General features: G+C 37.7%; 1 protein-coding gene across 37 annotated transcripts in view; it reads right to left on the bottom strand.

Annotated features, from left to right (window-relative positions):
* Nucleotides 1–26,979, bottom strand: part of IL33 (interleukin 33) — a 158,166-nt gene that overhangs the window by 5,870 nt on the left and 125,317 nt on the right. For 10 of the 37 annotated variants that reach the window (XM_070248335.1, XM_070248311.1, XM_070248322.1 and 7 more), the window contains 3 exons: nt 7,203–7,310; nt 1,671–1,796; nt 985–1,119 (listed from right to left, as the gene is read on the bottom strand). In XM_070248335.1, the coding sequence (XP_070104436.1) occupies nt 985–1,119; nt 1,671–1,796; nt 7,203–7,299 (358 nt within the window). In that variant the 5' untranslated portion in view covers nt 7,300–7,310. Of the gene's footprint in view, nt 1–984; nt 1,120–1,670; nt 1,797–4,926; nt 5,064–7,202; nt 7,311–10,043; nt 10,194–13,498; nt 13,633–16,069; nt 16,155–18,270; nt 18,457–26,979 lie in introns of those variants that run through there. The other 27 variants (XM_070248333.1, XM_070248309.1, XM_070248327.1 and 24 more) reach the window with 13 other exon arrangements.

Genomic DNA, 26,979 nt, shown 5'->3' with positions numbered 1-26,979 from the left:
TATTTCTATGGCAGGCTGGGGAAAACCGGAGCAGATTTAGGGACTACCTATATGGGTCCGGGAGAAGAAATGTTCTATATTTTCTTTACATTATAGAATTATGCTAAGAAAAATAACACACAGAATATTAAGGAGAATGTCAAATATTGAATTTGTATGTGAACTTCTAAAGTAAAATGATTTAAAAATACTTCATGAGAGGGGCTGGCCTGTTGGTATAGTGGTTAAGTTTGTGTGCTCTGCTTTGGCAGCCGGGTTATATGCTGGTTTGTATCCCAGGCATGGACCTACACACCGCTCATCAAACCTTGCTGAGGTGTCATCCCTCATACAAAGTAGAGGAAGATTGGCCCAGATGTTAACTCAGGGCCAATCTTCCTCAGAAAAAAAACCACAAAAAACCTAAATGAGAAATTTCTACCTGCTTCTGAGAACTTAAGACATTTATTTCAGGAATAATACTTGAAATGGCAACATGCCATTCCTGGTCAAATTTTCTTAATGATCTCTTCACTTCTTGATAGTCATCATCAACTTGGACTTTATTTGCACAAGTAGATCATACAATTTAAAAATCATCTTAACAACTATTTAAAATGTTTAAGAATTGAAATTATATTTTAAAAATATAATAGCTCTTCCTTTTCTTTCATGGTCAAAATGTTGAAATTTGGGGGTAATGTGGTTTTTTTCCACAAAAGGTAATATATTTTCCTCAGGAATAATGTGTATGGGATTCCAATCCACAGCAAGCATCTCAAAATAGTAATGGAATGCTAACTATAGAATGCACATGCATTGTTAGAGCAACTGTCCTGTACCCAGTTTGGATATCCCTAAATGGGGATGTTAGCAGCAAATGGACAGAAGTTTCTGATATACTCAAAGACGTACACTTGGGGCAGCTTCCTGGAGCGCCACTTGCCAAGGTCCTGTGTCTTACCTCTCTCCTCATCTCCACGCCACCCCTGCGACCAGTCATACCTTCAAAAATTGGACCAGCAGTTGATCTAGCACATCTCTGGATCATGGGCACATCAAAAGTGAAGCCCTCCACAGACTGTTCAAGGTGTTCCAGCTGCTGCTCACAGGCAGCCAATACCAGATGTTGCTTTCCACCTGCAGGACAGGGGTGGAGGTAGGAGTAGACTGTCAGTCCCCAATCTGCCCAGACCCATCATTTGAGGATTCCCTTTCAAGGCTACTGGCTGAGAGTGGTGACTGACCCCAGGGCTTCAGCCACCCATGGTCTGAAGACATCAATACCTCCCGGCACACTTACACCCCAGTAGGGCACACTCTTTGGAGTCTAGGTGGAAGAAAACTAGTCATGTATGGTCTCAACATCCGAAAGGCAATCACTATTAACTTTTTAGTTTACTTCTTTTAAATGAAAAAAAATCATTAAAAAATATTCTAAGTATATTTATAATTTTATACCCTCTGTTTTCACTTAACATTGTAACATAACCATTTCTCTCATGCTATTAAAAGCTCTTTATATGCCGTTTAGGAAATGGCTAAAAAATAGCTCATTATCCTTACTCTTTTCCAGAAGGAAAATTTGGGTGAGGGAAAAAAAATTGTATATCCAGATATGGTAAGTGAAGACAAATAGATGCCCATTACTATATTGAAGAATTACCAGGAGATGTGTAGTTTCCCCTTACCTGGTTTTGGTACATGCCTTCTGGTGGTTTCTTTCTTAAAGTAACAGGCTTTCTTTTCTATAAGAAGGCCTGAGCGTAGCTTCATAAAGTATATCTGGCAAACTTCTTCCACCTTCTGTTGAGATTCTAAATAATTAAAAAAATCAAAATACTATTTCTTTCCATCCATCTTTATCCTTTTACAAACCCTGAGAGTAGCAGACCAAGAAAGCAATTACAAGTCCACAGTGTCTTATCAAAAACCTTGGGGCCAGGTGTGTTCCAAAATTCAGTTTTTTAGACTTTAGAATTGTAATGTAGAGCATAAACTATATATACATGTAACACTCCCAGCAGGGACTAGCGGCAGCACCCCATAATCAAAAATTAATAATTTTACAGGGAAACAGAAAATTTACATAAAGTGAAATAAATGAAGACCTCACATTGGTTCAGGTCAGGACTTAACTGTCAAATGAGTTCAGGTCATATTTTACTGCCAAATAAGTTACGAAAAACTTGAGGTCTTTAGAAAAAAATTTCATTTTCAGAATTTCTGATAAGGGAGTGTCGATCTGCATCCAATATACATCAATCTTTGCCTAACTGAGGGGGAATGCTTATAGTCATATGAAATCTGTAATCCTTTCTACTTGCCTAGAATACACTTTTAATAATTTTGGAGGGATAGCTATAGTCTATAAAAGTTATTGATATTAAAAATAGCTGACCCATATCAAGGAGCTTTTTTCCTATGTTTTTTTTTCTAGGAGTTTCATAGTTTCAGATCTTCCATTTAAGTCTTTAATCCATTTCCAGTTAATTTCTGCGAGTGGTGTAAGATAGGAGTCAAGTTTCTTTCTTTTGCATGTGAATATCCAATTTTTCCAGCACCATTTATTGAAGAGCCTGTCTTTTCTCCATTGAATATTCTTGGCTCCCTTGTCAAATATTAGCACTGTACTAATAATTTTACACACTGTTTTCATTTAATCCTTCACAAACAATATTGCAAGCTAGGTATTATTCTCATTTTACAGATAATGATCTGAGGCTCTTAGTAGTCATGACGCTTGCCCAAGGTTACAGGTCTGCTGAGAAGTTTTGACTCAGCTGTGCCTCATATCAAAACTACTCTTTCCATCTACCTCCATCTGCCAAAATGCTGCACTGAGATTTTAGGGACTAAGAAAATGCAAATTCAAATTAAATCAGTTGAAGTGAAAAATTTAATCAATTTTCACGAATTCTTATTTCATTTAGCCAAGAAAAATTAAAATCTCAAATAAAAAATTAAATTTGCTACTTGGAAATCATAAAAAGCCTGTCAGAGTTAAATAGAAAAGAAAATTGTAACACACGTCATAGGATCTCAACTTTCAGCATTCTAGTAAATGAATTATTAAGCAACTTGTACAACCTAGCCAAATTTCAATTATTCACAGTAATTCAGAAAATGGAAATAATTGCTTGTGACTGGAATCCATTCTATGATCTTTTTTTTATTCTCCAGAAGATTTTCCCTCCTAATACGGTTTTCAAAGTCAAGTGGAATAAACTTTTTTTAGCTACTATTTTGAATTATCTATACCTTGCTTCCAATTCAGATGGACATCTACCTTTAAGTATCTTCAACTGTCTGAACAGGGCAAGACCACTTAATTATACTCACATCTGCCCTGGAACTCCCTAACATTGCATCACAATTCAGAAATGTCAACTACAGTATCTCACATTTATATGGTTCTTTTACAGTTACAAAGGTAGTTTACAAATCTGTGCCAGAGCCAGCATTGAACTTGGTTTCCCAATGACTAATTTAATACAATTCTTTATTAACTGTACATCACATTATCTCTTCAGAGCTAAAAGGCATAAAGTAATACCACAAGCATGCTCATTCCTAATATAGTCATCTTTAAGTTCTAGTCAGTATCCCATGGAGACATGAAAGGCATCTCTAATATTGAGAGTGGACTCTGTATACAGCAGGGCATGGGTCTTGGGTAGTTGAAAGTGAGGGTCAGGATGCTGAGGAAGTATTGTAAATGTAGAAGAAGAGAGTTAGGAGCTGAAGATATGGATGTAGGGGTTAGCATCTGGTGGGACAAACACTGGGTACAATTCATTGGAGCAGGGTCACTACATTTGAAGTACTGAAGATACATTACATCAGGATAATTTGGAAGAATGCATACTTTGGTGTTTGGGGCAGCTGAAAGTGGTGTACAGGTTGTGTTCTTGGGAGGAAAGCACAAACGTGGCATGGCCATGGGGACTCTGTAGGAGAGAGTGCTCCACTGGGGTCAAAGGGCCAGTACAAGCTTATGTAAGGGCTGTTGTCACTTCCTATGTCTCCATTCTGCCTGTGTCTGAGGGCAGCATCTTAGTATGGCTTTTGAGGAAATTCTCATAACTAGTTTCATCATAGAAACAGCATGATGAAATCCTTCAGGCATTTCTGGTAAGTAAATGGGAAGGGGCCTGGAAATCTTTCTTTAGTTCTGCCACTGAGAGAGCTAGACCATAGTTGACAGGAACTACAGAAGTGAATCACTTTATCTTTCATTTCTTCCCCAAACATCTATTTCACCAAGGTCTCTTCTCATTGCTCTCTACCTTTGATCTGTCTGTGACATTTGACTTTAAGGACCACATCCTTCTTTGACCCCTTCTTCCCTCATTGTCATGTCGCCAGTCTTCAGGCTCTTCTTGTTTCTCTTTGGTCAGTCCATCTCTGTCTCTTTGTTAGTTCTTCCTCCTCTTCCTGCTCCTAAAATGTTGATGTTCCTCAGGATTCTGTCCTTTGCCTTTTTTTCTCACTCTAGACTTTCTTTCTGGGCAATCTTGCTTGTTCCAATGACTTCAATCATCTTTTTGTATGCTGATGATTTCCCAAGCTGTAGCTCTACCTTCGGTTTCTCTCCTGAGCTTTGTATCTATTGCTCCTCAGGGCATTGTGATGGTAGCTATTTTAAAGCATCTCTACCTCTTAAAGCATCTCTCTCTATAATCCTCCTGAACTATGGACATCTCCACCTGGATGACCTACACATACCCCAAATTCAAATATACTCATAAATTCTTTTTAAAAAAAACTTGTTTATCTTTCTCTACTCCCAATACAGTCCTCCTGAATTTTCTATCTTGAAAAACAATACCACTATCTACCATTGTCTGCCCAATTCTTAAATCAGAAAGCTGAGATTCAACCATTTTTCCCTCTCTCTCCATCCCTCAATTTATTCAATCTGTCATTAATTCTTGTTGATTTTACCTTCTGAGTGTATGTGAAATTCAATCCTTCTTTTCCATTCTGTTGGCTTAGGTCAGGTACTCATCATCAGTCCCTTAGATGAATATAGTAGACCTCTGACCAGCTTCTGTTTCTACTCTTGGCCCCTCACTCTATCTTTACACCATGTTGCTCTAAAATAAAAATATCTTGTTATTCCCCAATTAAAAATTTGTAGTGGTTCCCTGCAGTCCACAGGATCAAGTCGAAGATCTTTCACTGTAACAGATCTTCCGTGGACAGACCCAAACTAACAGGGGTGATCTCTACTAAGTTCTACCCACAACTAATGCCATGTCGGGATATGGGCCCAGTGTTGCTAGATCTTCAGATTTTTCAAGAGAAACCATACATTCAGATTCTTATGCAAAGTTCTCCAATTTTTAAGTGTTGCCTCAATTAAAAAACAACAGTAACACTGTTCAGGCCAAATAAAATACTTCTGCTGGGTGGATCTGTCCCAAGGCTCCCGTATTGTGACCTCTGGCTAGATCCATAAGGAAGCTGGATTGTCAGGGCAGGGAAAGGGTTAATGGTTATGGAAGAGAGGAAGTAGCAGAGGGGAATGGCCGACCAAGGAGAGTAGCTTCCTGGAAATTGGAAAGGGGATTAATTTGGGAAAGGGCTTTTATCTAGCTCATGAATTCCTGTGCTCCGTTGGCACTAAAGGTGAAATGCCCTGGTGGTGACCATAACTCATATGGGACCTGACTGTGTGGATACCTGTAGTGGTTGGATTCTGAGTTTTGTGATGGTGTCAGATTCTGCTAGCCCAAGGGAGGAGAAGGAATTAAAATGAGCTTTCTTGCTCAGGGACTCAGAGCAGTTTATTTAGAAATATGAGATGTGACATTTCTTGCACCTTGAGTTTCGAGAAGTGGTTCCTACCTGTCACATACCTTATAGCTATCTGTCGAAATTTTGTCCAGGAGCATTTAAGTAATAACAATTTTAGTATTAAACTGAGCCACTTTTATGGAAAAGGGACATCTGCTAAGGGACAATAAAAATATTGTAATGCATTACAAAGCCATATAAATGATTTGGGGATTATCTTTATCTCTGTTTCTCTAAATGGGGTAACTAAGCCATTAGGGCCACTGCACCCTTAAAAGAAGGGTTACTTTTTAATTATTGCATCAATGCCAGCAAGTCTGGCATAAACTCCAGCCTGCTTCCTCATTCCAGTGTCTGTAAGGAGACCACATCTCCTGGGATAAAAAGAAAATGCATTCTCTATTAAGAGGGAATCTGGGACGCGAAATCATTTCCACTCAGTCACTGCTTCTGCACAGAGCATTTTGACTCAGATGCAAGTAAGACTAACTTAACTGGTGATTTCCTAGTTATTCAGAAAACACAGTCAAATTAGCCTTTTCCCTGGTTACCAAAGAACAGCGTGGGTGGGCCAGAGCCTCAGTAAGGACAGAACGATATCCTTTAACACTGCTTTCTCTTCTAGCTTTAAAGATGTTCAGAGAAACAGACAGAAGCACAAAGGACAAAGCTACACCAGTCCCCACCATCATTCCTCATCCTCTATTTTCTCTCCAGTCCAACAGGTCTCTGTTAACTCTCTTTTGTATTACTGCTTCCATACGCAAGAGTATATATTTGCATAATTCTTTCCTAGGATAGATCATTTCAAAGATCAAAGATGTATATGGCCCTTTCACCTTAAAGCTATGGCTACTACCTGAGTTTATTTACCCTTCAGCTTATTCTAGACCCTTTGGGTTTGCAACGGGATAGACTTGAGCATCACTTGGTCAATTCTGCTTTATTTGGGGCCTGGATTATTCAAATATCTTTACTTGTTATTCTCTCCTTTATCAGAAGTCACAAGTCAAGACCACAAGCTTGATACACCAAAGATGTTAATAAATGTTTGTTGAATGAAAGTGGGTCAGTTTTCAATTTTATTCGTTAGTCTGGGAAAAAGTTTTTAGGATTTGGCGGCTCAAGATGTATGTAGGGAGAAGGGATTCATATGAAGGGCTATAGTTAAGTTTATCACTATTAGCAGGTATAAACCATCTGAGCCATTCCTGTCCTATGATGTATCATATAAGCAAAAGTTGGCTGTATATAGTCTGTTCAAACCAAAGCCTGCTGTATTACACACTTATGAGTTACCCCTTTGAATTTCAGCTCTTGTGTTCTTAGTAGCTTTTGGTAAGGTAGCATGTGTGAACATTGGCCTCATAAAGATTTGGTAACAGACAAATAATATTATTAAAACAATCCGAAATGCTTACTTCTTAACTTGGGAGATTTTACCAAGGCTTTGCCTGCTGAGCTGTTCGTCTTTGCTGGGGAAGTTTTGCTGCTTGAACACTTCATTTTAGGCTTCATTTTTCACGCTTCTGTTGGATTAAAATGTAATATTAGTCCAAGTGTCTCCACTTGAAAACAAACAGAAATGACTGTGGCTTAACTCAGTTTAAAATTGATAATATAACCTCATAGAGAAAATAATTATCTCAGTAAAATTTGAACATACTATTCTGAATATATATCTATACTGGAATATAGTCAGAGGACAAAAAGAACTGCAAAGGAATCCCAAACTTTACGAGGTGGGTTTATTGTTAGTGGTAATATTGGTATTGGAATTCTGAGACTATTTTGCTCTACTATAGGATACAGCAAATAAGTGGATATATTGATGTTATAGACTTTCACTGCAGGGAAACGAGATGCAAATATAAAATAAGTCAAGAGAAAAGCCCTGTAATGTTAAATTTGAGTCAGCAGTATCAGTGTGCCCATATCTTAATTTCTAAATATTTTCTCCACTAAAAGGAACCAGGACTCTAGATCTTGGCTGAGAAAGTAGAAGTGAACAGGGAATATCCTGTTGTGCCAGAAAACAGTGAGTCATTAAAAAACCAATAAAGTTGTGTCAAAAGAACACAAGGAGCCTCCTTGAAGGATCTCCAGCTGGCCTAATTTGGCACAATTCAAGCATCAAAAAGAATAATGATGATAATTGACTATAAAGCATTCGATGAAAAAAGAAATCCGCATGTCCTGTAGCATTTCTCAAGAATGAATGAATGAGGGCTTTATTCATTACAGTAGGAATGATAGAATCAGAAAAATCAACATCTTGCAGCTCCCCAATGTAATACTTGATTCAGGCAAGGATCGCCAATGAATGCTGTACCTTGATTATCAAGCTGGATAAAGAATATGGAGTTCTCTGTCATAAATTGCAGAAAGCTCCATGTTCTTTCAGAAGCGCACTGCACCTGGCTTCATCATCAAGATAAGGCAGTGGGGCTGTGGTTTGTGGAGGGAGCAGGACTTCTTCTCCAGTCTTAAATTCTCTCTGACGTTGCCTGCAATTCTACTAATAGCTACTACTTCTTTTATTAAGCACTGCCTTCTTTTTGCTAGATTAAAGAAGATAAAATCCAAATTATCCCAGAAGTGGTTGTCATTTAAATCTCTTATAAACTTCATATGGATCAGCTCTTCTAGCAACATAAGAGAGGAGCATTGAGTTCCTGGCTTAGAGAACTCATTGGAAGATAAACTTCATGCGTCTTTATTTTTGTCCCCAGACAGTCCCAAATAGGCTGAAATTCCAAATTTTCTTGTTGTAATGGAACATGAATCTTACACACAGCCATTCTATTTGCAGCCAGTCTTATGAGCAAAATCCTTCAATGGTAGGGTAGTCGAGAACTCCCTATTCTGACCCTGGAGTGAATCTTATCTTCCCTTAGGAAATGGATATTATCCTCACACAGCTTGAGGGCCTCACATCAATCCTTACCTTCTTCCTTGGATTCTTCCACCTGTATTGGTCAAGAACATTTAGAAGCAGGGAAGCTTAGACATCATTTTACTGAGCCCCTAACTCTGTAGATGAGAAGGCTAATACTGAAAGATTAAGTGCCTTGTCCAGGATCACAATAGCAGAACTGGGACCAGAATCTAGTCTCCTGACTCCCATCTTTATGCCAGAGCTTCCCTACCCTGTCTCCTTCCTCCGTTTTCCAAATGTAGGGAGAAAATAATGAGATCTAGGAATTTAACTTCAAATGCTCAGTCCAACTTCTTTGAAATAATGAACTTGTGAATATGGTAGTTAATTTGTAATCATAACCTGTGGAATAGTGCAGTTAGGTAAACTTATCGTAGTTAAATTTTAAATTGTACAGAAAATAGTTCAAATAGTACCCTGCACACAGTAGGTATTCAGGTAACACTTTAATGATAACATGAAAATTGCATTGCTGGATTTGTTTGTTTGTTTTGCCTTATATTCAAGGATCTTTGTGTCCTAGAAAAAAATTCTCCTGGACGGACATTAAAAAAAGTTGCATTTTCAAATAAATCTTGGAAATGTTCCAATGCGTATTCCACCTCTTGGGAAGTCAGAACTCACATTAGCACAGTGAGGGTTTGAAAGTCCTTCATTGAGCAATTGTGGGTACCTTTGTTTAACTAAGTATTTTAAGTAATTATTATTATTATTATTATTTAGCTTGTATTGTCCTCCACCCCCTCTATTAACATTCATTGGTAGCATAAATTCCTAGTAGTAGGATTGCTGGATCAAAGGGTACATCTGTCTTATATTTTGAATGATGTTATCCAATTGACTTCCAAAAGTTTGTATTGATTTATAATTTTTTCAACAATCCAGGTGTGTCTAGAGTTCATGTCATAGAAGTTGAACTATGGACTAGTTTGAGAGAACACAGTTGGAGGAACTCTGCTCTTAAATCAAGCAAGGTAGATAAGAAACTAATATATCACATTTACAATGGAGTCACTGATACAGAGAAAGTCAGGTGCTTTTTAAGAATCACATGGTAAGTCAAAAGCATAGTCAGGAAATATTTGCAAATCGTATTCTAAAAAGCAAAGCATTTTCTTTAAACAACCTACAAATCTTTCACCTTAAAAAAATACGATTACTCTTGTCACCATTTTTTTCAGATTTAACATTTACTCTTTACTCTCCCATTTTTAAATCAGAAATATTTCAGAATATATGGCGATATAAATATCACTGATTCTTTTGTACGGCTTTTTCTAATACCACACGACAAATATTCTTGCACACTGGTGGTCATACTCACCCAGGTTATAAACATGAAGGGCTGGTTTCAAGTGATGAGATTTCCTGTCTCAACACTTGGTAGTAGCTGATGCAGTTATATTCCAACTCCACTTATATACACACAGGCCTGGATTAAGCAACATTAAGTGACAGCATCTGATGAATGAAGCTATGCAAATAGAGCTAGTTGAATCGCTTAGTATGAGCAGGAGCATAACTTAACGTCAGAGCCAAATCCTAAACAGAGCTTTGAGATTATTTTAGCTGTAGCACTTTCAATGAGTTATACTCAGTTAATCATTAATTTTCATAAAACTTCTATGACATGAACTCTAGACAGTGTTTATTGCTTAATAGAGAGCATACAAGGATACAGATGGTTTAATTGCTTTTCTCTTTTCCACAGAAAGCTGAAAACTTTTTAATTGTTTTCTAGTTACAAAAATAATGTGTGTGCACTTAGAAAATGTGTAAATGACAGGAAAACATAAATGCTGTAGATCCTGGCATTCTTTTTTCAATGCAGAAATACTACATATATCTATTTCTGTAGACTCATACTGCAAATATTATTTCATAAACTGCTTTTTTCATTTTCCAATTAACACTACATCATGAACATTTCCATATCAGAAACATTCTTTTACAGAAAGTGTTATAAATAGCATTCAATCATAAAACCATATCTAATATTTTATCAATTAACACTTTGGCTATTTCCAGTTTTTTCCTTTCTTTTCTTCTTTGCTAGTATTACCAGTGTTGCAACTGACAGCTGTGTGTGTATGTGTTGTGATTCTTAGTAACCCTTTTTAAGTTCATTGGTAGCATAAATTCCTAGTAGTAGGATTGCTGGATCAAAGGGTACATCTGTCTTATATTTTGAATGATGTTATCCAATTGACTTCCAAAAGTTTGTATTGATTTATAATTTTTTCAACAATCCAGGTGTGTGCTCTTTTCTCCATTGCCTTATCAGCAATGGCTGTCATCACCTTTAAAATGTTTGCCTTTCTAAATGGAAACATTTGAAACATAGTTTCAAATTTTATTTCTTTAATTATTTAGTGAGTGTGCATCTTTCAAAAAAACATATTTGTTGTCAATTTCTGTAAATTATTGATTTACATGAACTCTTTGTAAATTAAGAAATGAAACCCTTGGCTGTGATATGTGTTGAAAATTTTTCCCCAGTACCACTATCTTTAGACTTTGTTAATGGCATTTTCTGTCCATACAAAAGTCTTCAAATACTATGTGGTAAAATTTAACCCATGTTTTCTTTTTGAACATCTGGGTTTTTGTATCCTGCTTCAAAAGAGCTCCCCTCCTCCAAGATTATAAATAAATTTATTATGCCATTTTCTAAAACTTTTATTGTTCACTATTTAATACCCAAATCTTTGTTCCACTATTACTTTTAGTATAAAGAATAAGTTAGGAAGCTTAACTTTCCCAAATGCTTACTCCAACGACATATACAATCCGACTTACACAAAGCTCAGTTTCATATGCCCTGTTGGGACTAGCATGCAGAGGGCTGTGTGCAACAGTAAGAATAAGGACTATGAATTTTATCCTACAGCCAACAGGAATGTTTTGAAAGATTTTTAAGCCAGTGAGAAACATCATCAAAATTGTGTTTTATGAATGTAATTTTATGGCTGTCTGAAGGACCATCTGAAGGGAAGAAAGAAGAGAGAGAAAGGAAATAAGGCCACTTCGGATGCCAGTTAAGATAGCCCAGGCAAAAAGCAATGAGGACAGAGCTAAGCGAATGTTAGTGAGACCAGTAAGGAGGGGTGAAGGTGGTGAGCGCTGCAGGCATTTCACAGAGCCCTTGAATAGTAGAGTGAGAAAGGGCCCTAGAGACCCCTGTTCCAGCTCCAAGTCACACAGCCCCTTAGTGCCCCAGTCAGGAGTAGAACCCAAGTTTCACTCCCAGTTCAAGGTTGTGTCCACCACAGATCATTTTGGATGTGGGTGTATCAGCTCTGGACTAGGGGAGAGGGGAGTTTAGAGAAGTGAAGGTGATGCCAGCGGTTCAGGGTAGGAAACTTAGGTGGGGAGTTCATTGTCAGGGACAGGTAATGAGTGTGATGTGGGGCAGATGGAGTTTGAGATAGTTCAGGAACAACAATATGGAAATTTCAGCAGAGAGCTCGAACTGGGTTGTGGGTCAGGGAGGCCAGAATTAGCCATGTTGATTTGTTCTTCATTTGTGAAGGTATGAGAGTGTTGGTGTGGGAGCAAATGAGATCGTCTCGGCTGAGTGTGAAGCAGGAGGAGAAAGCTGTGTCTAAATGGAACTGTGAGGAATCTTACATTTAAGCAGTAAAAGAAGAAAAGGAGTTAACAAAGAAGACCAGAAAGAGAAGGAGAAAAAAGAAGTCATATTATGAAGGCTAAGAAAGACGCTCATCTCAAAAAGGAACATTTGGTGATGAGCACTACAGAGACCCAGCTGGGATTAGAGACTTTGGAGAGAGGCCTTTAAGCATGGTGAGAATCTCCAAGAAACTACAATGGACTGCACATTGTGGAGAAGGAGGAAGTGAGACTTTTTCAAGAAGTGTAATTATGAACATGAAACAAAGAGAGAATGGTATCTCGACAGAGTAGCATGAAAAAGGGAAGATGCTGCTTACTAGCTAGGTGATCTTGAGGAAGTTACTTGACGTCTCTAAAGCCTCAGTTTCCTCATAATAATAATTTTCCTAATAATAATTTGACTTCATTACGTTGTTGTGAGAATTATATGAGAAGGTGTATTTTTAGCACTTGGCACAGTGGCTGGCACATCGTGGAAACTTAATACATGTTTTTAATATTATTGTTGTTATTGATTTTTTTTAATTGAGATGTGGTACTCTTGGGCCAATTAAAGGAAAAAACTGAGGTAATAAAGTCCCAGAGAAGGCGGAAGTAGAGATGTTCTGATGATAATGGTGGTCAGGATGGGGTTTTGTGGGTGAGCTGTCGAACACTATTAGAGTCATCAAAACGTCACTGAAGTCACCCAGGCTGACTAAAGCAGAGGCAACATCGAATAGAAAATGAGGTCAGGGTTCCGGTGACCAGAATGGAAAGGAATTCACATAAGTAGTTGGGCCAGGGTTGGGGTTAACAAGGGCAGGGTAAAATGAGAAACATGCCACTTTCTTTATTGGCCCTGGGAGATGGGCATACAAGGAAAGAGAAGGGTTTGGAGAATAGTGGTATCACCAGAGAAAAGTTACCTTTTGGGTAAGAAAAGGAAATAGAAGGAGCTTTTTAAGGAAAATGGAGGAAAAGAGTTAGGAGAGTGCGTGTGTGTGGGAGGGGAACATTCCAGATGAAATGACATACATTTAAATTATGAAAGAAAGAAAAATTGAAAGAATATTTTAACCTATCAAGAAATAGTATCCTGAATAGAAATTCATTAGTTGATAATTCACCTCTGAGCAACAACAACAAAAATGTATGAAGTACCGTAATTTCCAGAGTTGCAGTTTGTGTGGTTGCCTCTGGCTGGAGAAGGCTTCCAGAAACTTGCATTCAACAGATGTTGAATGCTCATTATCTGCCAGGGACTATGTATTCCATCAGCATTAACCCATGGGACCCTGCATGAAAATTTTCATTTCATTTGTCATATTATCTACATCTAATCAACTGGAAAATCATGTATTGAATCACTAACTTCTTAAACATCAGGCAAGGCCTTTTGATTAGTTTTTTTCCCTCTTTTAAAATACTGATAGCCTTAAGAACATTAGGCTGGCTGTTAGTCTTTCTTTACTGTGAATTTTACTTTTGAAATAAATTCATTTAAAATAAGTTTTAAAATAAATTCATTTGATTTCCTGTGAAGGGTCTTGTTGTTAAAATGCAAAGTTTACAAGAAATTTTTATTAAAAATACATGTTCATCATGGTAAATGTGGGTGATAGAAAATAGAAAGCTCAATCTTGGATGTACTAGAAAGTAGTTAAATGCTTTGAAAAGTAACATGACTAGTAATCATTGTAAGGAAACCTTAACCTCCTTGAGATGCCAAGGTCACAAATGAAGCTAAATTTGTATCTGTTTGTACTACAGCACAGAGTGCTGCCTAATAATAACAACAGTAATAAATCAAACACTTGTCTGGTGCTGGGGATTACTTTGGTGAACAAAGCAAACTCTTTCCCACCCTCCTAGAGTTTACTCTCTTTTGGGGTGATAGATGTTGAGCAAATAATCATACAAATAAGTCATTTACAAACAGTGATAAATAAGAATTAGGCTAGTAAAGAAGATAAGGAGGTACAGTGGTACTGAGGTAGTGTGGTTAGAGAAGGTCGCATTTAAGCTGTAGCCAAAGGGTGTGAAGAACATATGGAGGGAGGGGACAGAGGGAGCCTTCTGGGCAGAGAAAACCCCAGGGACAAAGGCCCTGACAGAACCTGTAGTGTCCAGGGAACTGAGAGGGCAGATGTGGCTGGAGCAGAGAAGGTAATAGGGAGACTATAATGTAATCGGGTTGGGAATGGACGAGGACAGAAAGCCAGGTAGAGTTGGGCCCTGGAGGCCAGGGGAAGGAGGTTGGATTTTATTCAAAGTGCAATGGGAAGCCAAAGGAAGGTTTTAAGTAATATGGGATGTGACTTGGTTTTTGTGTTCAAAAGAGTTCTCTGGCTGCCATGTAAAGAACAGATAGAGGGCAGTAAGAGGGAAGGAATGAAACCAGCAAGGAGCCTGCATTACTTCAAGCTCTTAATAATGGTGGTGGAGGTGATGATGATGATAATGGTGACAGCAGTTACAGTGTCTTGGGCATCTTCCGTGGGCCAGATGTTTTACATACATTATCTCTAATGGTCACCGTGACTCTGGTATTTGAGTATGATTGCTTCTATTTTACAAGTGAGGAAACAGAGGCTCAGAGAGAGGGTTTTGCAAAAGGCCGCATAGCTAATAAGGGTAGCAAAGCCAGAATCTGAAATCAAGTCCATTTGGTTCTTTCTCTTAGTCCAGGGGAGCCACTGGTAGAATGAGCTGGAACTGAATTCCTGGGCCTTAATTTCCATTCACCATCTTGTCAAGCTTGCATTCTCTTGCATGAGGATAGGCTCTATAAGGGTATGGTGGGATCATACAAACCCATTGCTGGGTACTAGAAACTTACTGGAAGAGAGTGTCCCAAGACGAGTCCTGACTGGTAAGAGAGAGAGGAAATGGGGAGCATGGCTAAGCTTGACAACACTCTGACTTTATTCAGAGAGATTTTGCAGAGGAACAGAAGGGGGAGTGTGAGAGGCCAGGGTGCTCACACTGATCCTCTCCTTCCTTGGGTGTAGTGGTTTCACTTCTTTCTTGAGGAGGTTAGAATAAGCCATGCGGGAGAAAGGGAGGCCGCAGTTTGGAGAATAGCAAGGCAGCACTTTCCTCACTCAAACTGAATCACTTCCTGTCCCCACTACCCACCACTCAGAAAGTTCCTACATGCCGCTTAACTGAACCCAGGAGAGAACGTTTCTGCTAGGGAGAGGAAACACTCTATAAAGAAATCTGGCAAATCAACCTATAACTGAAGCCAAACCCCTTGTGAGAGGAGGGGAGGGATGGTGTGAGATTTTAGGGAAATTTTCTTTCAAGTCTGTAAAGTGAATAACACTTAGCATTTGTAAAGCATTTCTATGCTTTCCAAGTTTTCTTGGATGCAGTCCTATCCAATCATTTTTATACACTGAAACTACCTGCCCCTTCAACATTTCTGGACTCACACAGCCTCTCCCGCCACACCCCGTACGTCTGGACGTACTGTTCCTCAATTCACCATGAGCTTTCACACCTCCATGCCTTTGCTCGAGCTGTTCCTCTTGCTAGAGATGCCTCTCCCCCTTTGCCTGGGAAACTTCTACTTAACCATTAGAGCCAAGTTCAAATGCTTTGTCCCCCTAACCATCCACAATCAAGCAGAATTTATTGCTTCTTTTCTTACTTGCTTATCACATTCAACTTTATTTGTTTCTTAGCTCCTCCACTGGACTGCCTGCTCCTTGGGAACAAGAGTCGTACCTTGGTTATCTTTGTTTCCCATGCAATCATCCACAGCACACACTCAGTAAATGTTGTATAATTTGGATCAATCCTCGTAAAAACTCTGCAAATTAGACAAGGCAGGCATCACCCACTGGACAAATGTGGAGACTCTGTTCAAACCCCCAAAAGCTACAGACTGGTGGAACTGGCACTGTGGGTTGAGCAGTACAAAATTGGCGCTACTACATTTTGACCTACAAAAATGACAGTTTTATAACCTGATAGAACCCAGATCTGCTTGTTCTTGGGTCAATGCTCTTTCTAAAGCATTTAAAGAAGCTGACTTTCTGTTTGGCCTATGACCCTGTGGTTGTAGGGTGACCAAACATTTTGAATTATTCAATCCAACATATTTTATTTCCCTCCAGTGCCTCCTCCCCATGCCTCACATACTTTGGAGACCTAGCTGTGTGTTGGACCAAATCTTTAGGGATTTTCGAAGAAGCAGAGGTAGAATGACCTTCCATTCCCAAGCTTAGACCCAAGAGTTTCTCCCTCCCTGCAGGGCTTGTCAGCTCTTCAGGTCTCAGTTTCCTCATCTCAGAAATGAAGAGAGTGCATGAAAGCCAGTGCCTTCCTATCCCTTTGAACCTCTTTCCTATGGTCCTGTACAGGCTCCTGGTCCAGCACCTTCCTTCCCCTCTCCCTGGTCCCGCATTTATTCCAGCAGCTGCACCGGCCTCTTGCCCATCCTAAAGATGCCATCCTTGGAAGGATGCACAAGCTCTGCCTCAACCCTGTGTCCTCCTCCTCTCCTTTCACTAACCTTCAAGCACACAGGATGAGGCAGGCAGACAAGGGGGCATATAAGTAACCTGGGGTTTTGCTTTACGTGGAGGCAGATCTGAAATCCAGGTAAGCCATGAACTTGGCTACATTCGTCTTAGGGCAAAATTACAGTGAAAAGAAAAGTCTATAGAGTCCAAACTGTATTTTTGTTTTGTCATTATGGATTCAGAATGTTCCAAGTGCTAGAAGAAAGCAATGTATGGGAAAGAAATAACATGGAACAAACAGGTCTTTGGTTTTAGTTTAACTCTGAAGTTTAAAGTTAAGATTATTTTTTCTTTTACTTTTAAAATTCTTTTTAGTAAAACTGGACAAATAATATACAAATTATGAATTTTATAGAAATTCCAAGAAGTAAGAAAAATTCAATAAGAGTATGCAGAGTTCAAATAAAAGTTCTCCTGTCTTTTTAAAAATTAACTCATATAGTATTTGCTATATATTTAATGTATTCAATCACCATAGCAGTCTTGTCAGGGGGGTGCTATTTGCCTATTTTAAAGATGAGGAAACTGAGGCACAGAGAGATCAAGTCACTTGCCCAAGGTCCCATAGCTAAAACTTCAAGCAGACATTTTCAGACTCTTGAGGTGCTCCAGGAAAGACGTAGAGAAACGTAGACATAGAGAAACCCAACACCGGGTTTCAGAGCTTCCTCCCTACCCCCCACACCCAGAGCAGAAATCCCTTATCCATACTGGGCTTCTGCTCAAAGTTTTCTAGATCAAAAAGATTTTGCTGCTAAGCAAACAAAAGTTTGAAAATACGGCATCGGTCCATGACACCTGGATTATTTGACCCTGTGAGGGAGAGTGAGACCGATGGTACACCATCAGCGGCAGTGTGGCTAGCGAGTAGATTTAACAGCGTCATAAGGAGAAATCATCACACTTTATGATTGTAAGAGGGAATTTTCAAAACTTTTTAAGGAGAATCCTTTTCTGAAAAAGAAACATTGCATAGAACCCCAAGAGATTAAAGAAAAGAGAAAATCAGTAGTTTGTTAATATAAATGTGATTCGTGTCTAGACTTATAACATTTGCTCATTATAAAGTTAATTAATCAAAGATGTCTGTTTCCAGCATAATAGTGGATTAGTTACCATGACCAACCCTCTCAACAAAAACAACTAAAATGCTGAAAGAAATATTTTAAAAATCTTTTCAAACTTGTTGAGCTGGCATGAAAGTAAATAATGTAGTGTCCAGAGCACAAGTGAGGCAAGCAAGCTTGGCTTTTTCTGAAAGTTGTCTGCTAAATGCTAGAGACAGAGTGGACAACTATATGATGTGCAAGGGCCAGGAGATAAAGCTCAAGATATGGTTATGATGGGGATTCTAATAGGAAACTGCTGCTTAAACCTGGATGCCCAAAGGGCTACACTCACAGTGTAAGGATGATTGAGATAAACAAACCCCACCGGCAGAAGAGGACAGGTAGGAAGCTTGTTTGTCTCAACTCTGGCCTTACATGGAAGGAGAACCATTCCTCTAAGAATTTATCTTCTTGTGAAAAGTCAGCTTCCACATGGATGTGTAGTCTGAAATCACACTACCTGTGTGCATCCAGAAGCCTGAAATAGAGGATTAAATATAAAACGGTTTTAGTTTGGTAGTGTCCAAAGACAAATGGGAAAGGCAAACACAGATCTTATCTTGAACAACTCAGCCGCAACCCCAGACACAAAGCATTCACAAAGAAAAATTTTCAGGGCAAATAAGTAGTTTGCAGTCAAGATTTATAAAGCGAACAAGCATATTAGGGGCCATGGTGAGAGTTCACAAAAGGAACAGTCAGCAGAAACCAACCTGCAAAGGTTTTATGTACTAGAACAATCAGAAATGACGTAAATAACTGATTTTAATACGTTTAGATAGAATTCTAAAAATATTGAAGAAATGAACAGGGAGAAGATGGATTTCAAAAAGATACAAATAGAATATCTAGAAATGAAAAATATGCTATTGAAATTAAAGGTTCATGGATCGATTAAACAGCAGATTAGACACAGATGAAGAGAGTCAGTGAACTAGACAATATATCTGAATATTCTTTGGAATACAATCCAGAGACACACAGAGATGGAAAATAGGAAAAAAGGGGTAAGAGACTTGGAGGGCAGAATGAGACAGTATATATGTGTATCTATGTGGAATTTTAGAATGAGATGATAGAATAAGGAAGGAGCAATCTTTGAACATATGAAGGCTGAGAACTTCCCAGAATTATTGAAAGACCCCAATCTTTAGATACAAGAATCCCTATGAATCCCAAGAAGGTTAAAAAAAAAAAAAAAGAAAAACTCCACATCTTGATATATTAATTATGAAACTGAAGAATATTTTAAAAAAGAGAGAAGATTGTAAAGTTTGTCACTGAGGACAATGAAACTATTTGGATGAACAAACTGGAAATTTTGATTAGGCTTATGGATGGATGTTTGGTTTTAGAGTAGCTCCAGAACCTGTGAAGTTAACATCAGATATTTGCAGAACCACAAAAGCACCTCTGCAGTCCCCTGAGTACCATTAAAAACCTAAAACTCCTTATCTTACAGATGAGGGAAGTGACAGAGCAAGCATTACTCAAAGTCACACAGCTGGTGAGTGGGTATGTGATGGAGCCAGGATCAGAACTCAGGTCTCCCAACTAGCAGAGCAGTAGCTATGACTGCTCTTTCCTCTATATCCTGCTGCTGTTCCTTTAAAATATTAAACAACAACAGCAAATAAAAACAGAGTGGAGAAAGTACAGGGAAAAGTTACAGTTTATTGTGGAATTTTTGGTGCTGTTTTTATGTCTCATGTATGGAATTTAATAACCATTGGAATACATTCTTACACAGTGCAATGTCCTAGCTCTAGGAAACAATGAAACTGCTCAGTTTTTCGGATGCAGATAAGGGGGTGCGGCCTTGATTTGCTTCCTTCTAGCTTGTAAGACAACATAAGGGTACGGTGAGAAAAGTTTTAGGAGATGTGATTAAAACTGAGTCACAGAAAATAGTTCTGGCACAGCATTCTGCAGAAGGGGCCAGGAGAACAAGGGTGGGGCAAAATCCTAGCCTGGACAAAGGCTTGTTGAGAAATACACAAGGAAATGCAGGTGCCAAGTCACACCATGCGTATATACCTGAGTCACTAGGTCATAACTGAGCACACAAAACTTTATTTCAAATTGGAGATACAATCTAGTCTATTTTGGCTTCAGTTTACTGCTTTAGAATGGCTTGTTTTATGTTCTAAAAAGTTTATACCTAGATCCACAAATGAAGACAATTTGCAAGGGTAGGCAATGCCAAGAGTATATCAAAATATACTGTTTATTCATGAAAAGATAGTAATTGCATCTATGTGTACGGATGGATAGAAGAATTATTTCTGGATATTGACTAATTCTTCACAAATAGTATTACTAAGAAGTGTGAAAGCATCTGGAATGGGCAGCAATACAATCAAAACAGATTGCTTAACTGAGAATGAGAACTTGCTCATTAGTGCCAGCTTTGACTCTGGGAATAGTGCCCAGATGCTAATGCCTAAAGTAGTTATTAATATTTGCACAATTCTAAAATCCTGACAAGGATACAGTTCTTTAGGCAGTAACCTAAATTCTATCAGGTGACTAGTTGTTTGTTTTTAAAGATTTTTTTTTTCCTTTTTCTCCACAAAGCCCCCGGTACATAGCTGTATATTCTTTGTTGTGGGTCCTTCTAGTTGTGGCATGTGGGACGCTGCCTCAGTGTGGTTTGATGAGCAGTGCCATGTCTGCACCCAGGATTCCAACCAACAAAACACTGGGCCGCCTGCAGCGGAGCGCACAAACTTAACCACTTGGCCACGGGGCCAGCCCTGTAGTTGTTTGTTTCTAAAGAGAAGCATGAGATTTTTAGACAGGCAAAGGTTTGGATTTTGAAGCTCATCTTCAAATAGAATGTAATATATATCTTTAAATTGGCTCATTTGTAAAGAAGCAGGCTGATTTGAGTATGGTACACTTCTCAGACACAAAAAATGTTGATAAGAAGAAATGTATTCCAGACACCACAGATACATATTTAAAGGCAGTGAAAAGTGTACCCAAGTTCCATTCCCACTGCACGGGGACACCACTAGATACTTCCTGGGAGCTAGTAGGCTTCACTTGAAGGCAGCTTTGGGAAAATAATTAAAAATAACAAGAGGTGTTTCTGAAAAGATGAACCAGATGTTTATGGAAATGGAGAAAGACTCTAATCTCCAAAATGTAGGACCAAGAGGAGGCAGTCCAAGTAGCAATCGAGGTAGCAAAACTATGCATGAGTGGAACATAAATGTACCAGCCCTGCTTTAAAAATAAAAACATTAAAAAAATTTTTTTCTTTAAGAATGGAAGTAAGGGACTGGTTAGTAAAGTGCTTGCTAGTTATATTATGAAGATTAAAGATAAGTTTCAAAAACGCACTTTGCTTTACCTGAACTTTCTATTTTCAAGCTCCTGACATCCAACTGGAAGATAAGAATTGTCCTAGTGCTAAAAAAAAAAGTAAGCTAACAAACTAATCAACCAGTCAGCCTTTCCTACTTTGGTGTCGCATGTAGAACCTCTGTATGCTCTGGTTTATCAAATGCGTGTGATAAATTACACAAAGCAGACACTTTGTTAAGTTATACGTCATTTGAAAAACGTTTTAATTAAGAAAGTTAATGAGGGCGGCTTATTATTAGCTCATACTGATTCAACAATAACTTGACTAAATTTTCGTAAACTATATTTTATTCAAAGTCTAAAAAAACTCAATTTGTGACCATGTGGTTAAAAGAATAATCCTTTTTTAAAATTTCTATGCAGTATAACATTTTTAAAAAACTGATTCCTGGCTATTTTTTTTTCTGAAACCCAAGTACAATATGATGGTTTGTTTTATTAACATTTTCTTCTCCAATTAATGTTTCCTTGCAACTAGGACACAACAGAGGCGTGCCTCAGCTCCAAAATTACAATCCCAGGAAAGATTTTTTTTTTTTTTCCTAAAGTGTGTTTGCTACCTAACTCAAGTCTGGAGAAAAAATACCGGTTGCCCAAGACCAATATAACATATTTCTAGGAAAGGTAAAGAAAATACACACACTAAAGTTGAAGGTGAACCATAATGCCCACCTTTGAGAATGGCTAAAATGAGGACAGAAAATACCAGGTATTTGCAAGGATTTGGGACATCTGGAATTCTTATACATGGCTGGTAAGAGTGTAAATTGTTACAACCACTTTGGAAAATAATTTGGTCGTATCCACTAAAGCTGAACATATGCATCCCTTTGGCCCAGCAATTCTATCTGAAGGTATATACCCAACAGAAAGGTATAGAAATGTTTGCCAAAAGATGAACATTCACAGCAGTCTTAGTCATATAACTCCAAGCTGGAAAGAACACAAATATCCATTTACATTTTAACAGATAAATTGTGGAACATTCATTTACAGGACTTCTAACCAGTAATGAGAATAAACAAGCCGCATCTATGTGCACCAACACAGATGCATCTCACAGACATGGTGTTGAGTGAAAAAGGCCAGACACGAAAGGGTATAGAACGTATGAATTCATTTATAAATAGTTCTAACCCCACAGGCAAATCAAATATATGACATTAAAAAGCGTAATAATGGCTATCCTTGAGATCACAGTGACTAGAAGAGCGTATAAGGAGGCTTTAGGGGTTCTGTACTCTCCTGTTTTTTTATGTGGTTACATAGGTTTGTTCATTTTACGACAATTCGTTAAGCTGTACAGTCATGACTTGGACAATTTTCTGTGTGTATGTTATATGTTAATAAAATTTTTAAGTTAAAAGAGAGACTATCAGTGATTTCTAAAATATATAGATTGCACATTCTCCATATTTTTCATAGCAGCTTGTTTAAACATTTTAATGTTTTTAAAGTATTATGTTTAAAAAAACTTTAGTATAATAATATAGATATATAAATTGATATTAAAATCAATAAAAAATATTACATATGAGAGAAAAAGCATGATATATCAGAAATAGAATAAACTGAAAATTGTTGTATCAGGACAAGGTTTTGAAAACTTATAAGTAACTATTTGAGGTGCTCGGTTTAAATGCAGATTGCCAATATAGTACTATTATTACTATTTTATTCTTGTGAAAGGGTAAAACACTGACTGGGTTTGTTTACCAAAAAATTTTGTGTATATAAATTTGTATATAAAATTTATTATGAAAATAATGTACATATATCCATGCATTAAATCATTGTGGCTGGACAAATAGTGAAAAAATGAAATGACTTTGACTTGACAAATGTCAAAACTTTGAAGATCAAACTTCAGTTAATATCCTATTCATAAAATGAATTGTTAAGCAGGTTTGCGTATCTCCCAGTAACTAATGTAGCTACCAAATAAAAAAACTGTCAGTTAATAAGGCAGCAACACTTTCAAAGTTAAAAAGAACTTCGACTATTGGACCAAAGTATAAATCAAACAAATCTTTATATATTCATAACAAAATAAAATACTAAAAATAATTGTAAGAAGTATTTTGACTTACTATTAGTAAAATAGATAAAATAGGTATATAATAAAGTAATGTTAGAACTCCATTGAAATAGCCAATATGAACTCATGATTTTTTTTTTTAAAGATTTTATTTTTTCCTTTTTCTCTCCAAAGCCCCCCAGTACATAGTTGTATATTCTTCATTGTGGGTCCTTCTAGTTGTGGCATGTGGGACGCTGCCTCAGCGTGGTTTGATGAGCAGTGCCATGTCCGAGCCCAGGATTCGAACCAATGAAACACTGGGCCACCTGCAGCGGAGCGCGTGAACTTAACCACTCAGCCACGGGGCCAGCCCCATGAACTCATGATTTTATATATATATATATATATTTCCTCTCCTATCTCTGTAACTGAATTCCTTTCGTGTCAGTACTGTGATGAAATAACCCAATACATATTCCAGGGCCCAGATCTTGTAATTTATAACGTTCTCCACTGAAGAAATCAGGGCTCTTTGGAGAGTGGCAAATTTCATGTTTTGGGTAGAAGAAATGCAAAGTAAACCTGAATAACTTGTTGCCTGAAAACAGTGATGCATTTTTTAAAGTGCTGAGGTGGATAAAAAAAAAAAAGAGCAAGTGAACCAGCATAAAGGGGCTTCTATGTGCTGAACTGTGACAATTTGACTCAAAAAGTAAAAATTATAACTAATCAAAACAAGTTAAATCTGAAAATGACTTAGTTATAACAGTATCAACAAAAATAACAAGTCCATAATGATGCTCAGAAAAGAAAAGCAAGGGCTGGCCCCATGGCGTAGTAGCTAAGTTCAATGCTTTCTACTTTGGTGACCCTGGTTCATGGGTTTGGATCCCAGGCACGGACCTACACCACTCATCAGACATGCTGTGGTGGTGACCCAAAGACAAATTAGAGGAAGATTGACACAGATGTTAGCTCAGGGTGAATCTTCCTTAACAAAAGGGAAAAAAAGAAAAGTACTAAAAACTGTTTCCTGATCAAAATATTATTTTGGATTACCTTTTCTCAGAAGTTAGTTATAAATATATTCTCAAAATATGTGAAAGTTTTTCCTTGTACAAAGACTACACTTAATGCTAGCATAACTTTTACAGGATTTTTTTTTTTTTATGTTTGGGATATGCCTATCAAATTGTGGCAGAAACACTGGCCAGGTTGTTAAAAGTTCTGTAAAGCTTTAGCTATTTCACAACACCTTCAATGCCACGATATTCCCAAATTAGCTGATATGGTCCAGAGCCAGAAGGAGAGTCCCTCCCAATGCTGGTATTCAGCTGGAATGCTCCATGTGGCTGGTTTCTTTCTCTTTTATCTCTGCTCATGCCATACCATAAGCTGTTAAATGTTTTGAACATCACCCCTGGGTAGACCATGAGACTTTCTTTCACAACCAAATGGCCACCCAGTAACACATGTCATTGTGTATTAGATGATATTAAATTTGATTATTAGAAGACATTTAAGAAGTAAGAGTATGGAAGCTTTCCACTCACAGATGTGAGAGTTCCTGGCCATTGACCTGAATAAATCAAGCCACAATCCACACCCTGGATATTTAATTCCCGTAAAAGTTTAAATAGTTTAAATAGTTAAAAAAGTTTAAATGCCTTGGGCAATGATCAAGAAATCACCTCAAAGGTCTGGAAACTTGTCCACTGTGGTGTGACAAGACTTTTTCTCTCACTCTGCCTGCTCCGTGGGCTGCTCCAGCTCTTCCCCAAATCGCTGACTTTATCATCTTTACATGGGAGTCTAAGCAGGCTCAGCTTGGTTACCTGGTCACTGGGTTTGAGGTGAAAACTAGTAAAGCGGAAAGACTACTAAATACCTTTCGTCTTCTCCAAGATAAGACTTAAACATTTTCCTCCTCTGGATAGCTATGACCTGTTCCTTAGTGTACCCAATGATGCAGAGTGAAAGAATATAACAGTTGTCCCTTCCTTTGCCAACAGACCTTGCATATAATAGGTAGAGAAGTTATCTGGACCTAGTAATGAACCATAACCTTAGAAGTTATTAGAGCCTGCATGGTTCTGCCTAGATAGTAGAAAGAGCCAATGTGTCTAAACCCAGAGTTCTTTTAGGAATATGTGCCACAATAACTGGACAAGAAAAATTGGATGCTGACAAAATAATGGACTTTTATATAATTTTTATACTTTTATGAATTAAGAAACACAAGGATTTATAAGCAATATTTTTTCCCAACTGGCACATCACAATGCAGATGACTTTAATGCTTTTAAACGCTGAGTCTGATCTCACGGACCTCACAGTACTGAGGAGAAATCCTTCCACTTGACATAATGAAAGGTAATAATCATGGGAGAGCCAGATGTAAGCATTGCATATAATGTCCCAGGAATGGGACCTTCCAAACTGTCTTAGTAGAACAGCTTATACTCCTTTGAGTTAGTAACATTCAATTTATTCTATTAAATGACCACCACATAGTGGCAATTATGATTATGACTTCACAAACCATATGGCTCTTGAGTAAGTCAGTGAAGAAAAAATATGCATATTCATTCAGGTAATATGGATCTTATACAAGTCATAATGAAGGAAAAAAACGGAAGCTAAAGAGAGCCACTTTAGAATGAGTACTGGCCCTAATGTCTGTGGCTAAAACCTTTATAAAAAATTAGAAAGAAATATTATTCAAGGAAACTTACTACTACTAATTTACCAATATGAAGAAATTATGCTAAGTACTGATAAAGTATTGTCTAAACAGGATTGTTAACGAATGTGGGCAGTACATAATATATGTATGCAAGATAAGGGGAAAACTAAACCTTGGGAAGGAAAAATTTTGGAACCAATAAATTCAAGTTAGAGGAAAATTAATGTTTAGGTGTAATAAGCCCCCAAATGAAAGAACTCGAGGGAAAAGGAATATAATCTCCTCTTACAAAAGAAAAGATAAACTGCTTAAATAGCATTTCTTCTTTTTTTTGCTTTCCTGATTATTTTATTTTATTGTAGTGAGAATACTTAACATGAGATCCACTCTTAAAACTAAGTGCACAATACATTGCTGTTGACTATAGATATCATGTTTTAAACAGATATCTAGATTTTAAAAAAATTTATTTTCTTGAAGTCACATTGGCTTATAACATTTAAATAGCATTTCTTAAACAACTGCCACTGATAGAGCCAGGAGGCTAAGAGGTTGGAGTAGTTGAGATTTGAATCTCTGCTAGGAACTCCAACAGAAATAATGAACAAAACAGTCATACAATTGCAAAAGATCTCAGTGCTAGTTTTGCTAGGGAAAATTGTGACGATCATCCAATTTATGTGGTGTTCTTAGTGACAAGGACTTAGATATAGACATGCTCTGATTAAAAGCAAAGCACCAGCCAAGTTTGTGGGTGGACTCCTCTTGGTTCCAGGAATAGCAAAAGAAAGTTACATAAGAGTGATGGCCGGCAGGGACCATTTCTCTCAAATGGCAAAGACTGTAGTCCTGAGAAAATGGGTGCGAGGTTTTATTGTCATCCCAACAATAATTTTATGTTTGAAAATGATGGAAACTTTGAA

Source organism: Equus caballus, chromosome 23 (assembly GCF_041296265.1).
Source record: "Equus caballus isolate H_3958 breed thoroughbred chromosome 23, TB-T2T, whole genome shotgun sequence".
Taxonomy (NCBI): Eukaryota; Metazoa; Chordata; class Mammalia; order Perissodactyla; family Equidae; genus Equus; species Equus caballus.
The sequence above is the reverse complement of the archived record's forward strand: the minus strand, read 5'-3'. Positions and strand labels throughout refer to the sequence as shown.